At 43.0% G+C, this 15,000-nt stretch overlaps 1 protein-coding gene across 1 annotated transcript in view; it reads right to left on the bottom strand.

The window, feature by feature from the left end:
- Positions 1-15,000, bottom strand: part of LOC143037581 (glycine receptor subunit alpha-4-like) — a 65,057-nt gene that overhangs the window by 6,212 nt on the left and 43,845 nt on the right. The window contains exons 7-8 of the mRNA XM_076206018.1: positions 14,699-14,833; positions 4,413-4,628 (exon numbers count right to left, since the gene is read on the bottom strand). Coding sequence (XP_076062133.1) covers positions 4,413-4,628; positions 14,699-14,833 — 351 coding nt within the window. The remainder of the gene's footprint in view (positions 1-4,412; positions 4,629-14,698; positions 14,834-15,000) is intronic.

Here is a 15,000-nt window from a genome sequence, read left to right as displayed (position 1 = left end):
GTAGCGGACAGTACAAGACTCTTCATACATGATATAGACTTTGATCAGGCTTGGTGGGAAGGACATATTTTATTTTGTCCAATTATACGAGTACTCTTCAGAACCTCCCTTTTTATTCTTCTTCTTCAGAACCTCCTTTTTTTATTCTTCTTCTTCAAAACCTCCTTTTTTATTCTTCTTCTTCAGAACCTCCTTCTTTTATTCTTCTTTTTCTTCAGAACCTCCTTTTTTATTCTTCTTCAGAACCTTTTTTTAATTCTTCTTCAGAACCTCCTTTTTTAATTCTTCTTCAGAACCTCCTTTTTCATTCTTCTTCAGAACCTCCTTTTTTAATTCTTCTTCAGAACCTCCTTTTTTAATTCTTCTTCAGAACCTCCTTTGTTTAATTCTTTTTCTTCAGAACCTTTTTTTATTCTTCTTCAGAACCTTATTTTTTTATTTTTATTTTTTTAACCCTGCATTCATTCGTCCTCCGTGATATAGGTCATGTTCGCTGTTTTGTCTCTGGTTGTGGTTTTGGTGGTACTGCGCCCCGTGCGAGTCCATCTTCCCTTTAACCCCTTCAATACAGCGACGCCCTTGAAAAATTCTATTCTGGCCATGAAACAGACAATTCTTTCATATAACTGAGGACGTGAACTCCGGCCTGAATCGGGTCTCGATCGCTGAAGACGACTTTCAGTCAGGGGTCCGTCCCCTGAAAGGAATGAAATTGATCTTGTTCAGTCAGAACAAAGCATATGAGGTGCGTCACCGCGTTTAAGGGCTTAAGAAGGCGTCCCGATGTCTTATTGGAACTGTCTCCTGTTGTTGATGATGATGACCGACAGCGTTGAGTCGTAGCTCTTCATCATGGACACAATTTTCTTCATTTTATCATGATACCCAAACGCCCCCCCTTCTCTCTCTCCCTCTCTCTCTCTCTCTCTCTCTCTCTCTCTCTCTCTCTCTCTCTCTCTCTCTCTCTCTCTCTCTCTCTCTCTCTCTCCCTCTCCCTCTCTTTACTTCTGTCGCTCATATCTCTCGACACTTCATTATGTATTTTCAAACAACTGAGGGAACCTACACCTCCTTCCCATGATCACATGGGCAGCCAAATAAGCAAGCAAGAAACAGAGCATCCCAGGGAGGGAGGAAGCAAGCAAGCAAGCACACCTCCTCCTCCTCCTCCTCCTCCTCCTCCTCCTCTTCCTCCTCCTCCTCCTCCTGACCTCCCAGAGCCCCATTTTCCATGATGTGTGTTGGCACGAATTTCTCATTTCTCATCGTTGTGCAAGCTGCTTCTGCCGACCCCTCCCCCCTTCCCCCCCCCGCTCCCGCTCCACACTTCATTTCCTGAAATGGTGAGGAGGAGGGGGAAGGGGGAGAGGGATAAGGAGGGGGAAGGCGGGAAGGGGGAAGGCGGGAGGGGGGAAGGCGGGAAGGGGGAAGGCGGGAAGGGGGAAGGCGAGAGGGGGATGGGGAAGAAGGAAGGGGAAGGCGGGAAGAGGAGGGGAAGGGGGAGGGGGAGGGGGAAGAAGGAAAGGGAAGGCGGGAAGAGGAGGGGAAGGGGGAGGGGGAAGGGGAAGGGGAAGGGGAAGGAGAAGGGGGAGGGGGAGTTGGGAAGGGGAAGGGTAGAGGAGAGAAAAGGGGGAGGCGAAAGAGGGAGGAAATTTGAGGAGGAGGGCGATGGAGAGAGGGAGGGAAGGAAGAACGAGGAAAGGGAGGGGAATGAGGAGAGGGAAGGGGGAGAGGAAAGGAGGGGAAGGGCAGAAGGAGGAGGAGAAGCAAGGGGTCGGGGAGGAGGAGGAGGAGGGGGAGGAGGGGAGGGGGAGGAGGAAGAGGGGGGAAGGGGACTGGGGGAGGGATTAGGAAAAACAGAGGCCCCGAATAAGACAAATGGGAAATTGAAAGAGAGAGAGAGAGAGAGAGAGAGAGAGAGAGAGAGAGAGAGAGAGAGAGAGAGAGAGAGAGAGAGAGAGAGAGAGAGAGAGAGAGAGAGAGAGAGCAGACAAAGGGTGAGAAAGAGAGAATAAAAGATAGAGAAAGAGAGATTAAGAGAAGGACAGCCAAAATCGAGATATGCCCCAGAAAAAAGGGGAAAGGGTAGGACAAAGACGAGGGAAAGTTGAAGAGAAAAAATAAAGAGAATAAAAAGAGAAGACAAAAGTCCGACGGAGCTGACACAGGGGAATGGGAAAGAGGAGGGGGAGGGGGAGGAGGAGGAGGAGGAGGAGGAGGAGGAGGAGGAGGAGGAGTGGGAGGAACCGAGGCAAACTAATTCGCCATTTTTTTTTCATGAGGTTTTTTGTAGAGTTCGTTCTGGCTAGCGAAAGACAATTTCATATTTCCTAGTGGACAAGCTGTCTCTTTGGTCTAAATAAAATCGCCCGAAGGCTCAAGCTAGAATAGATCCCACGGACGACAAGTCAAAATAGAATTGTTTTTGTAATTAAAAAACAAAAAACAAAAAACAAAAACTGACGATAGGTCTTTCAGATGTGAATAAAATTGACTGTGGCCACTGCCGCTAGTCACTACGATATCTCCAAGAACGTCTTTCGCACATAATCACTAGCGAGAGGGTCACTTGTCTCAGCTGAAAAAAAATCTTCTGGAATCGGACACAGGAAGATCCTGGACTCATTACGGAACAGAGGCTCCTCTTGGATGACTGGAATCGCCGTCGGTCGCACGTCAGGTTTCCAGGGGGAACCAATGTGTAGTGGGGGGGGGAGCTCTTTTTTTTTCGAAATTCGGGAGTGAAGTATCACTCCCACGGGCTTTGAGCCCGTGCGGTGGTGTTTATGTAAGACACACCTTATGGAGAGGAGGTGGAATAGTGTAGCTAGTCAGAGGGGGATAGGGGGCAGTAGAAACGAGAGGCTGCAGCTGTTAGAGCGGCGGCGGACGGGGGGGGGGAGCTCTGGCAGGGCAGAATCCCCCGTCGGGTCATGACCACGACGCCAAGTGTCAAAGCGCAGAGAACTCTGTCTCTGGTCTTTGGCGTCAATCGCCAATGCTAAACAAACGGTCCCCCCTACCCCCACCCACGCGCCACCTGGTTGCCAGAAGAATTCTCGACACCTCGCCTCCTGTCCCATCCTTCATTCGGAGAAAAAGAACCAAAAAGGAAGGAAAAAAACCCCCAGCTCGAAATCGCGCAATCTTTCCGTCTCATCAAACAAATCTCGCGGCCAGTCAGGCGCCCCACAGAACGCGACGGGACGGGATTGTCTGGAGCCAGCGAGATCAATCAACATCTCATTAATTCCTTGATGGGCCAAAGAAGGCTCACCGTTCCCCTTCCCTCCGTCCCTGGGACCCAAGATGAACAAAACCGTCTGACTAAGCAGATCCAGTGATCCTTGAAAGGGTTTGAATTCTCTCACGATGGTCCTTGAATGTCGGGGCAGGAGGTGGGGTGTAGTTGGAGGGGGGAGGGGTTACTGTTAAACGACCAATTCGGACGAAAAACAAGGAAGGGGACAGGGGGTGGGGGTGGGGGGGACGCCTCTTGGGTAGCAAGAGAGGGTTTCAATTAACTGTTAGACTATACGTATATGTATACATGTATTGCATGTCTTGTTTGTGTGCACGTATGTACGTATATGCGAGCGTGTGCGTGTATATATGCATGTATGTATGTATGTATATATGTATGCATGCATGTATATATGCATGTGTTTATGTATGTATATATGTATGTATGTATGTATGTATGTATGTATGTATGTATGTATGTATGTATGTATGCATGTATGGGTATATGTATGTATATTTGGACACACCTCTCCCCCTCCCTGAGTGACGGAACAGAGAGAGAGAGAGAGAGAGAGAGAGAGAGAGAGAGAGAGAGAGAGAGAGAGAGAGAGAGAGAGAGAGAGAGAGAGAGAGAGAGAGAGAGAGAGAGAGAGAGAGAGAGAGAGAGAGAGAGAGAGAGAGAGAGAGAGAGAGAGAGAGAGAGAGAGAGAGAGAGAGAGAGAGAGGAGCCTCGGGAGCCAAGGAACTCCTCCGGGTGAAGATCATTTGGTGAGAGAGACTCTCTTCGTGGTCAAAGAGGCCCCCTGAGGGCGCCATCTCCAGAGTAACAAATCACCCGGACGGAAGTAATGAAGAGATGTTGCTTTTGTCAAGGCAACCGTCGACTGACCTTGTTCAACTTAAGAGAAATGTCATCTTTGAAATGGAAGAGTTTTCCGTAAATATCATTCCGGCTGACGCCAATTGCAATAGCAATAGCAATACCAATAACAATAACAATAACAATAACAATAACAATAACAGTCACACTAGTATAATCAATAACAACGATAATAACGGTAATAGTAACATGGATACTCTCCCCCCTCCCCTCTCCCCCTCCTCCTCCCCCTTCCATCACCCCCTCCTCCCCAGAAGAGAGAAGGAAAGAGAGGAAAAGAGCCACCCACCTGGCGGCATCTTGTCTCTGATGCCTGTGGACTCTGAGCAGATGGTGAGGAGCGTCGTGACTCCGAGTGTGACCCTGGAAGGGATGGCGTCGACGTCCAGCCAGAAGGAGACCCAGGACACCATGACGATGAGGGTCGTGGGCAGGTACGATTGGACCAGGTGGTAACCCACGTTCCTCTGAAGGTAGAAGGCCGCCTGCAAACAGCTGTAGTTTCCTGAAAGAAGAGTCCAGTAGTCGAACTGGGGCTGAATATTTCGAACTAACTCAAGTCTCGTTGGCATGCACGTTGTACTCAAATCGTTGCCAGATTGGTGGAAAAAAAAAAAAAAAAAAAAAAAAAAAAAAAAAAATGGATACATCTGCTGTATGAATAGATATTTTCTTTACTTATTCATCTATGCATTCATTTATGCAGCTGATTTTTCTCCTTCAACAATTCATAATCTATTCATTCATTTGTTCATTTGTTTATCCGGTGGTCCCGGATGGCTCAGGGGCAGCGCGCTCGCCTCACGCGAGTGACCTGATTTCAAACCTTCAGGTCGGAAAAATGAATAAATGAATAAGTGAGTGAATGAATAAATGAATAGGTAGATGGATAAATAAATTAACAAATGGATAAATAGGTGAATGGGTAGATAAATAGATAAGTTAGTAAATAAATGAACAGATAAACATGTCAGCGCTACTGCAGGAAGTAATAGTAGTAAGACCTCATGCGCAATCACTACATATGCTAAAATGAACAAAAAACAATAAAAATAAAATGCTATTAACAAAAAACAACGAAATATAAGTAAAAAGGCGCACCGCAATTGGTTGAAAAATGTCTGAAAGAAAATCGGAATGTTCTGAGAGGTTCTCAGCGTCTGTCTGAAACGCAAAGTTTAGAATCAGTACATAACGCCAACAAAAGACTGTGGATGTGTAACTTGGGAATTGACGAAGTCGATGGAGGTGAAGCCGAGGAGGATGGAGAGATCAGTGCAGGGAAAAACGGTGGAGGCTGGAGAGAAAGATATTGTGGAGGCGGAAAAAAAAGGAAGAGAAATTGGGCAGGAAAGCTAGCGCCAACAAATGATAGGGGATGGAGAAAATGTGTTACCGACTGGACGCCGCGAGACGGAGCGCGTGAAAGAGGAAGACCAGATAGAAAGTGGAGAGAGGTGATAGAGAAGTTTGCAGGAGTGACGTGGCAGAGTATGGTGCAGTCGTGTGCCTCACGGAAGTATTTGGAGGAGGCCTTCGTTTAGCAGTGGAATACGAATGGGTGACTGACTGATTGATTGATTGAACATATATATATATATATATATGTTGAGACATTCTGACAGGTTGATGTAAGCGGAATATGAAACACAGGAGTCTTAGTCTTGAGTTTATTCCTGACTAGTTTCGCAGGTATGCTTTTTCAAAGGAATATGTGTACAAACGGGCTGTGGGCATTATATACATGGGGTGGACCTCACCACCTCTCCGAGTTACCATAGTTGGTGGCGAATGTTAACATCACATTGTGGCTCACGTAACAATGAAGACATTTTTACAATTAAATATGATAACACTAATACCAAAGAAATTATTAATAGAAAATGTAACAATAGTAATGATAACGATGAAGATAAATATTTAAATAATAATATTAACAATAATAACAAAAATGATAGTAGCAATACAGGAAATAATAACAATAAAATAAAAGTAATAGTAATAAAAACAATAATAAGAATAAAAACGATAATACTAATAACCAAGAAATTAAAATTATTAATATTAATTATGACAATAATGGTGAAAACAATGATAATAAAAACGAAAAATTTAATAAATATTTAAATAGTAACAATAATAATAACAATAATGATAATAAAGATAATGAAAGTAATAATAATAAAGATGGTAATAATAAGAATAAAAACGTAATGATAAAATTATAAATATATAATGATAGAAATAATAAATAAATAATAGTTATAATAACAATGATAATAATAATAGTGTTGAAAATAAATATTAACAAATAGCATTAAAAGAATAAATCATGATAAAAAGTTGGGGCAAGGTAGCATGGAGGAACTTCAGAGTGAAAGGAAGAAAGCTGGAGAGGGTAGGCCGAAGTGGGAAAAAGGTATCTACTTAGGGTCTGGGAAGCCATTCTTGGAGGGCAAGTGTCGCGGTAGATTTTGTCCATTTCGAGTCACCAGTTCTCTTGTTTGTGTTTTTGTGGTTGGCAATGTAAAGTGATTCAATTATTTTCCGTTGTTTCTTGTGTAGTCCTTTAGCTAGAATGGTGGAACCCTCCCAGTTGGGCAAATGTCCCTCTGTGTCAATGTGGTTAACTAGAGCGTTGGTTTCTCGGTGGTGTCTAATGTCCGCTTTGTGTTCCTTGAGTCTGTTGTTAAGTCCTCTGTATGTCTCTCCGTAGTATGCACAGTCACATCCTTTGCAGGGAATTTTGTAAACGATGCTATTGTCACGGTTTGTCTTGGTTCTGTTGGTGGTCAAGTGTCCTATTTACATTTTCTATTAATAATTCCTTTGGTATTAGTGTTATCATATTTAATTGTAAAAATGTCTTCATTGTTACGTGAGCCACAATGTGATGTTCACATTCGCCACCAACTATGGTAACTCGGAGAGGTGGTGAGGTCCACCCCATGTATATAATGCCCACAGCCCGTTTGTACACATATTCCTTTGAAAAAGCATACCTGCGAAACTAGTCAGGAATAAACTCAAGACTAAGACTCCTGTGTTTCATATTCCGCTTACATCATATATATATATATATATATATATATATATATATATATATATGTATATATATATGTACATGTTTTCTTAAACTTATATTCGTATGATTTGTATTGACAGTACTTACATACAAACATGGAAAAAATAAAACACGTTTGTAATCTTACACAAAAACATATATATGTTGAGAAAGAGTCGTAAGAATTGTATATCTTTCCTTTCGTCACCCAGCTTTCCTAATTCACCCTGTCGTTTGGGAACAACACCTACCGCTCAGATTAGCAACAGGCTTTGCTTCTTAATGGCTTCAACACAATGGTGAACATGGAATGTGCCATGCTACCTGTCACCTAATCAGTGACATATGTAATTCCCCTCCCCCTCCTCTCTCTCTCTCTCTCTCTCTCTCTCTCTCTCTCTCTCTCTCTCTCTCTCTCTCTCTCTCTCTCTCTCTCTCTCTCTCTCTCTCTCTCTTCCTTCCTCCCCGACTACCTCTTCTTCTCTCCCTCGTCCTCTCCTCCCTGTTCTGTACTTGTCCTTCTATCCACTCTCTCTCTCTCTCTCTCTCTCTCTCTCTCTCTCTCTCTTTATCCCCGACGTCTTTTTCTTCTCCCCCCCCCCCGTCTCCTTCTTCCCCGTTCGGCCTCTATCCTCTCATCTCCGTTTGATCCTATCCTACCTACTCTCTCTCTCCCTCCCTCTCCCTCTCTCTCTTTCTCCCTCTCCCTCTCTCTCTCTCTCTCTCTCTCTCTCTCTCTCTCTCTCTCTCTCTCTCTCTCTCTCTCTCTCTCTCTCTCTCTCTCTCTCTCTCTCTCTCTCTCTCTCCCTCCCTTCTTCCCTGACATCCTCTTCTCTCTCAATCATCTCCACCCCTGTTCTTCCCCTGTTACCTTATCCCTGTCTGATGCAATTAGACCTACTTCCTCCCCTCTCTACTCCCTCTCACACACGAACATCTCCATGGTATGAGGCACCCTCGATAGCCGCTGCGGCTGCTTCTCTGCCAACTCTAATGGCCCAGAGTGTCAGTAACCAAGGCGTGAGCAAATTGCATTTCTGACCTTTTATCTTCTTTCTCTCATTCACAGGTCACCAAAGACGAAGAAGGTCAATAGATAAAAGATGGGAAAATAAGTGAAATAGTCTGAGAAGGGGAAATAATTCTTTAGGAATGAAGGCAAGTTGGAGGTAGAAACATGTACATGACAGCACTGCATAAGTAAGAGTGCTTCTTGCTCTTTCATTGTGGATTCATCCACATCCCATGACTGCCAAAGAACGTCGGGCAAAGGTTGACAGATTCGAACACAGCTGTGAGTGCCTTATGCAATAATCAAACTCCTTTTCCTCCTCCTCCTCCTCTTCCCCCCTCCTACTCCTCCTGTTCATCGTCCTGCTCTCCCACTTGCTCCTCCTCCTCCTCCCCTTCTCATCGTCCTCCCCCTCCTCCTCCTCCTCCTCCCCCCTTCCTCATCGTCCTCCTCCTACTCGCCCTCCTCCTCCACCCCCTCCTCACCTCCGAGGCCAACTTGTTATCGTCATTCTTCGGCCAATGGACCCTGAAGAGCCGCCCTGAAGCCGCCCAGGACGTGACAGGTGAAGGCCAGAACCCTCATGTCAATAGCTACTAATTGAGGAGCATGCTTACGCGCGCACACACTTTCTCAACCGACAAATTATACATACAATTTGTGTTATACGACATATATATATATATATATATATATATATATATATATATATATATATATATATATATATATAGTATATATATATATATATAAATATATATATGTATATATATATATATTTATATATATATATGTATATATATATATATTGAAGTCTTTGAAAACTCCATTATCAGAAGAATTCTGTGCCCAGTGTATGATGCAGAATCGGGAGAAGGGAGACGAAGGCACAATAGGGAAATTAGAGAACAGACAAGACAACAAATGCTGCATAATGTCGCAAGTGGGAGAGGGGCTAGGTGGGCCGGTCACTGTGCCAGGATGGAGCCAACAAGATGGCTAAAAATGGTGATGGAGGGAAGTATAAGGGGTAGACGCCCCCAGGGAAGATCTAGGTACCGGTGGAGCGATGGAGTGGCAAATGACGTGGCCCGCATTAACTCTGACCTACAAAATTGGAAGGAAACAGCGGAGGACAGATTGGTCTGGAGAGGCATAATGAAAGCGGTGAGAGGACTGCAGTCCTGATAGCCATTGGAGTAGAGTAGTAATATATATATATATATATATATATATATATATATATATATATATATATCAAGGACTACTATTAAACAGGACGTGCACACCCAGATTTCTGGCTCCGCTAGCGAAGGCCATTGCTTTCTTTGTAACCTAACATTCTATATTGGACAAATATATAAAAACTAGAAACTTAACATTGTATATAGGACAAATATATCAATTATTGACTTATTCAATGCAATATAAGTTAATATAAACTTTTATAGTGAAATAAGAAATTATTTTTAAGGCACTGTTATGCTTTGAAATACCAATTTTAGCCGGACTTAACATGTATTATAGTATGAGGTTAGTGGACACTTTAAAGGAACCCAAGTTGCTGTTGTTTTACATTTTACAAAATGGATTATAGTTAAACCTTTGTGATTGCAAACAAACAAACATTCACACAAATAAACAGACATAGAAGCAAAAGCTTACCAGACTGTAGCGATTAATCAGCGAGCCGGGCCTTCTTTACAGAGGTCTGTAGAAGGACTGCATTCTTCTGCTGGTCTTTCTCTAGGTTGTAGAGTCCATTCAGAAGAACATTTGCAAGACGACGGAACATCTTGGGACAGTCAATGTCAATCCCACTGAAGCTGGTCAGTGTCGACAAGATCTCCATCAGTCTTTTCTGGCAGCAGGAACGGTGACGGGCTTGATGAAACACAGTCCACATCTGACAAGATCGAAAGTGCACACATGTGGAGTTGTCAGGGAACCTCTGGACACTGTCTCGATAAAGTCCTTAACGTCACTGGTCACAAGAGGTTCCTCGGCGCTGAAGACCACATCGTCCGCGCACTTCGTTTCAAGCCACCCCGCCACATAGGCCGCACTGCACTCTTCATTCACAGTCAGTGTCACATCTGTGGTGCACCTCTCAATAGAGGCTGCATCCTCTAGGTCAATTGCAGTCCCCAAGCAGGTATGTTCCTTCGACACAGGGTGGACATCGATGGACTGGAGGTTTACGGCAGCATATCTCGTGAGCCGCTGCTTGCATGCGGAGAACACATCCCCAGTGGTCATGAAAGAGTTTGCACCAGTTGATTGACGGTAGACTGAGAACTCCCCCTCAAGCCGGTCACTCTGGATCTCACGCAGCAGGACATAATGGAAGTCAGCGTTTCTGAACAAGTAGCGGCAAACGGCAGTCAGTCCCTGCATAGTCTGCACTAGTTCATTCTTGGTGTCATGGGTGAAACACTTGATTCGATTTGCTTCATGTCCTGAAGAAGCCTCTTGGAAAATCATCAGGAAAGTCTGCAGGCTGGTTGACTGGGGATTCCTGAACAGCTCGATATGGATCGTTCATGTGCTGATCTTGCCCCTTCCCAGATACATTCACTAAATTCCACCAGTTGAGGATGATTTGGATGAACTTAGCAGTGTCATTACATCCTCTGAGCTTCAATGAAGCCACAACCTTTTCATTGAAGACCTTCAAGACATGCTGCACATTTTGTAGTTGAAGTCGTGAAGGGTGACAGCAAATTTTGTGAGGGGAGTAGTCTTCAGAATACTGCCTTTCTCTGACTCGTACAGTTCCTTGACGTCAGCAAATGATGCTGCTGTTTTATTGTCAAGACTGATCTTCTGGCACTTCTCACTGATCCATTTGCTGCTGATGCACTTCAGAAGATGCACTGTGTCAAAAAGGAGAAACCAGACACGATCTTTGTCAAGAGGATGCTTGGCTGTGGCACGGCAATCACCCGGAAAATCAAACAGCTTACAGTACTGCTGGTTTATCTTGTGGTTGTCTGTGATAGACCCGATGACACGCCCACCTGCTCTCTCAACAGCACCTGCCACCTCCTTCACACGCTCAAGCTGGTATGCTGCTGTGAGCTTGTGGACGGGTGTCACAGAAATCATAATACTAGGTCCTCTGTGCAGCGACTTCATAATAATACATAGCATAGAAGTGGCCTTGAAGTCTGGCCTGTTTGCTGCCATGCCACTCAGAACCACACCAGAAAAATGCAACAGTTGGCCGAATCTATACTTCATCTATCAAGTGAAATACATTCTTCTGCTGCAGTGTCTTCACTTTGGCAAATGTTTCCCTCATCACTTGATCCTTGTCAATAGATGAAGTGATGTATTGCAGCTTGCGTCTGCTTGGCAGCACCAAAAAGTCTCTGAGCTGTTCGTAACTACACTTGGGGTATGATTGAAGAGCAAAACAATAATCATTCATGGAAAACTCAGAAATGAAAAATCTGTCAGAATAAACAACAAAGTTATTACGTGGTGGTAGCACATCAAGCCACTTCTGTCTTTCATAACGGTCTTTTGGCAGTCGAAACACTCGGCACCTGTTATCCTTGTTATAATTACCGTTGCAGTTCACAACACCACACTTATTCGGCATTTTGAATACACAAAATCAGCAAGAAAGAACCTATGAAGAACCAAACAAACAAAATCAGCAAGAACCTATATAAACAAACACTATCTACTTCTGAATGCAGCCACGCGTGAAAGACGCAGCGACAAAACCTTACACCTCCACTGCTCGTAGCACACTGGACTGGCCTCCGCTAGCGGCGCCAGGAATCTGGGTGTGCACGTCCTGTGTAATAGTAGTCCTTGATATATATATATATATATATATATATATATATATATATATATATATATATATATATATATGTGCTCAGATAAGAGGGAGGGTAGAGGGGTGTGGAATGTATTCAGGGATGGAATGGGTGGAAATGATTTTATGCCTTTTCCTTTTTGGCTACCTCCCTTGTAAGGGGGAAAAAGCCTTGGTATATGTATGTATGTATGTATATATATACACACATATATATACGTATATATATATATATATATATATATATATATATATGTGTGTGTGTGTGTGTGTGTGTATACACCAATATATTAAATTTCACTTCAAAAAGTCCTCCGGCAGGGGGCATGTCCTAGCCCAGTCTGAGATGGGAAGTTTCATAACGTTAAACCTAATCACAATTATGTATAATCAATCTAAATTTAAATTTCGCCCAAAATGATATTACCAACAACGGAGATAGAGTCTGAAAGGAACAAGAGATCAGGTGAGATTGGGAGGGAAAAAGACTTCCAGGTTGAAAAAAGGGACTTCTGCCTCCGTGACGTCACAGATGACGTCATGCAGTTAATATGATTCGTAAGAATGGATCATGGGGAGGGATCGAGGACACTGACGCAAGTCGCCACCGCCGCCGCCGCCCAAGCCCCCGCCGACCCCTCCCGCCTTGCTTTCATCAACCTTAATGGAAGGGGATGAAGGCAAAGGAGGAAGGTCGAAGTACAAAGAAAGATGCAGATGGATATACAGATAGCTTGACAGATAGACGGATAGACGGACAGGGAGATGGATAGACAGACAGACGGGTAGATAAATAGACGGACAGATAGATAGTCAGGTAAATAGATAAATAGGTATACAGGCAGGCTGATAGATAGATACAGAGAGAGCAAGGGAGAGAGAGAGAGAGAGAGAGAGAGAGAGAGAGAGAGAGAGAGAGAGAGAGAGAGAGAGAGAGAGAGAGAGAGAGAGAGAGAGAGAGAGAGAGAGAGAGAGAGAATGGTGGGGAGGGAGAAATGGTGTCGGTTGCAAGATTAGAGAGGCAAGGTCGTTACCGTTATTGTCCTTGAATTCCATGCTGAGTTGCACGAGCAGGAACGGAGTGAAACGTAGCGGACACGGCCCGTAGATTGGTCTATTCTCTGTCGGAGATACGGAGGAAGACGAAGGGAAATGACAAAGATTAAAAACATAAAGGTGAAGAGACAGAAGAAGAAGAAGAAGAAGAAGAAGAAGAAGAAGAAGAAGAAGAAGAAGAAGAAGAAGAAGAAGAAGAAGAAGAAGAAGAAGAAGAAGAAGAAGAAGAAGAAGAAGAAGAAGAAGAAGAAGAAGAAGAAGAAGAAGAAGAAGAAGAAGAAGAAGAAGAAGAAGAAGAAGAAGAAGAAGAAGAAGAAGAAGAAAGAAGAAGAAGAAGAAGAAGAAGAAGAAGAAGAAGAAGAAGAAGAAGAAGAAGAAGAAGAAGAAGAAGAAGAAGAAGAAGAAGAAGAAGAAGAAGAAGAAGAAGAAGAAGAAGAAGAAGAAGAAGAAGAAGAAGAAGAAGAAGAAGAAGAAGAAGAAGAAGAAGAAGAAGAAGAAGAAGAAGAAGAAGAAGAAGAAGAAGAAGAAGAAGAAGAAGAAGAAGAAGAAGAAGAAGAAGAAGAAGAATATTAATAATAATAATAATAATAATAATAATAATAATAATAATAATAATAATAATAATAATAATAATAATAATAATAATAATAATAATAATAATAATAATAATAATAATAATAATAATAAGAATGATAATAATAATAATAATAATAATAATAATAATAATAATAATAATAATAATAATAATAATAATAATAATAATAATAATAATAATAATAATAATAATAATAATAAAGTAAATCAAAGAAAACAAAGAAAAAAAGGAAGATGAAAGCACCAGGAGAAAGTGAAGACAAAAACAAAACAAAAAAAACGATGACAGAGAAACGAAGAAGAGTGAAAAAGCGTAAAAGATGACAAAACGAAGAGGAGACGCAAAAAAAAGACGAAGAATAAAACATAAATAGAAAGTCGACGACGAAAGAAGACGCAGAAGACAAAAAAGAAGAAGAAGAAGAAGAAATTACAAGTATATGTGTCTCAGAAAGGGCGGAGAAAAGGAATAGACGAATAACAGAGATACCAGATCGTCAACTTCGAGGAGAGGGATGAAAGGTCAGGAGGCTGTGCAACAGTTGCTCTGCCCTTCATCAATTCATTACCTCACGGTGGATGAGTGGCGAACAACTGTGGTGGTCTGGGGGGGGGGAGGGAGTGTGGAAGAGAACAGGGATGTCTATCTTCCCTATACGAGACCAGGATCAGAGGCCAGGGTTTCTGTGCTTGCGCGCTAACGCAAACCGTGCATTGATGCCTCTTCTTGGTATCTCGATAAAAGCCTCACAAGTCTTTCTTCCTCGAAGTTCCAAGGGAAACTATTCAACCCAAGCACCAGCCTTAACATCCACGGCCTCTTTCCAATCGTCCTAATACAAACACCAAAGCTCGCTCGTTACTTAAACATTTCCTTCTTTTTCTTTTTCTCATTATCTTTTCTTTCGAATTTCTTTGGTGTCGTAACAGCAAGGGCCGTCGTCTGACGAGACACAGTAATTAGAAGAAAAATAAAAAAAGGGGAGTGGAAGAAAAAAAGTAGAAAAAATCACTCACCGATGTGGAAGGATTGGGTACACGTGGACACGTTGACTTTGTTGATCTGATACTGTGGCAGTTTAAGGTGTTCGTACATCTTTATGGGTGCACTTGAGTACCAATGGAGCTCCAGTTCCCTCGTCGTCTTGGAAACTGTCGATAGGGACGCCGAGGTGCAAACAAACAAGCAGGGGAAGAAGCTGGGGTCAGTTAACAAGGCTCAAATTGTAGGAGAGACTTCTTTACATATCAGGAACACACGAACGCATGGACGCACATACGCTTATGCACACACGCACATACACACGCTCACACGTGCG

The sequence above is a fragment of the Oratosquilla oratoria genome, chromosome 22 (assembly GCF_046742065.1).
Source record: "Oratosquilla oratoria isolate Oo_2021 chromosome 22, ASM4674206v1, whole genome shotgun sequence".
Taxonomy (NCBI): Eukaryota; Metazoa; Arthropoda; class Malacostraca; order Stomatopoda; family Squillidae; genus Oratosquilla; species Oratosquilla oratoria.
Note: the sequence above shows the minus strand (reverse complement) of the source record. Positions and strands in the feature narration are given on the sequence as shown.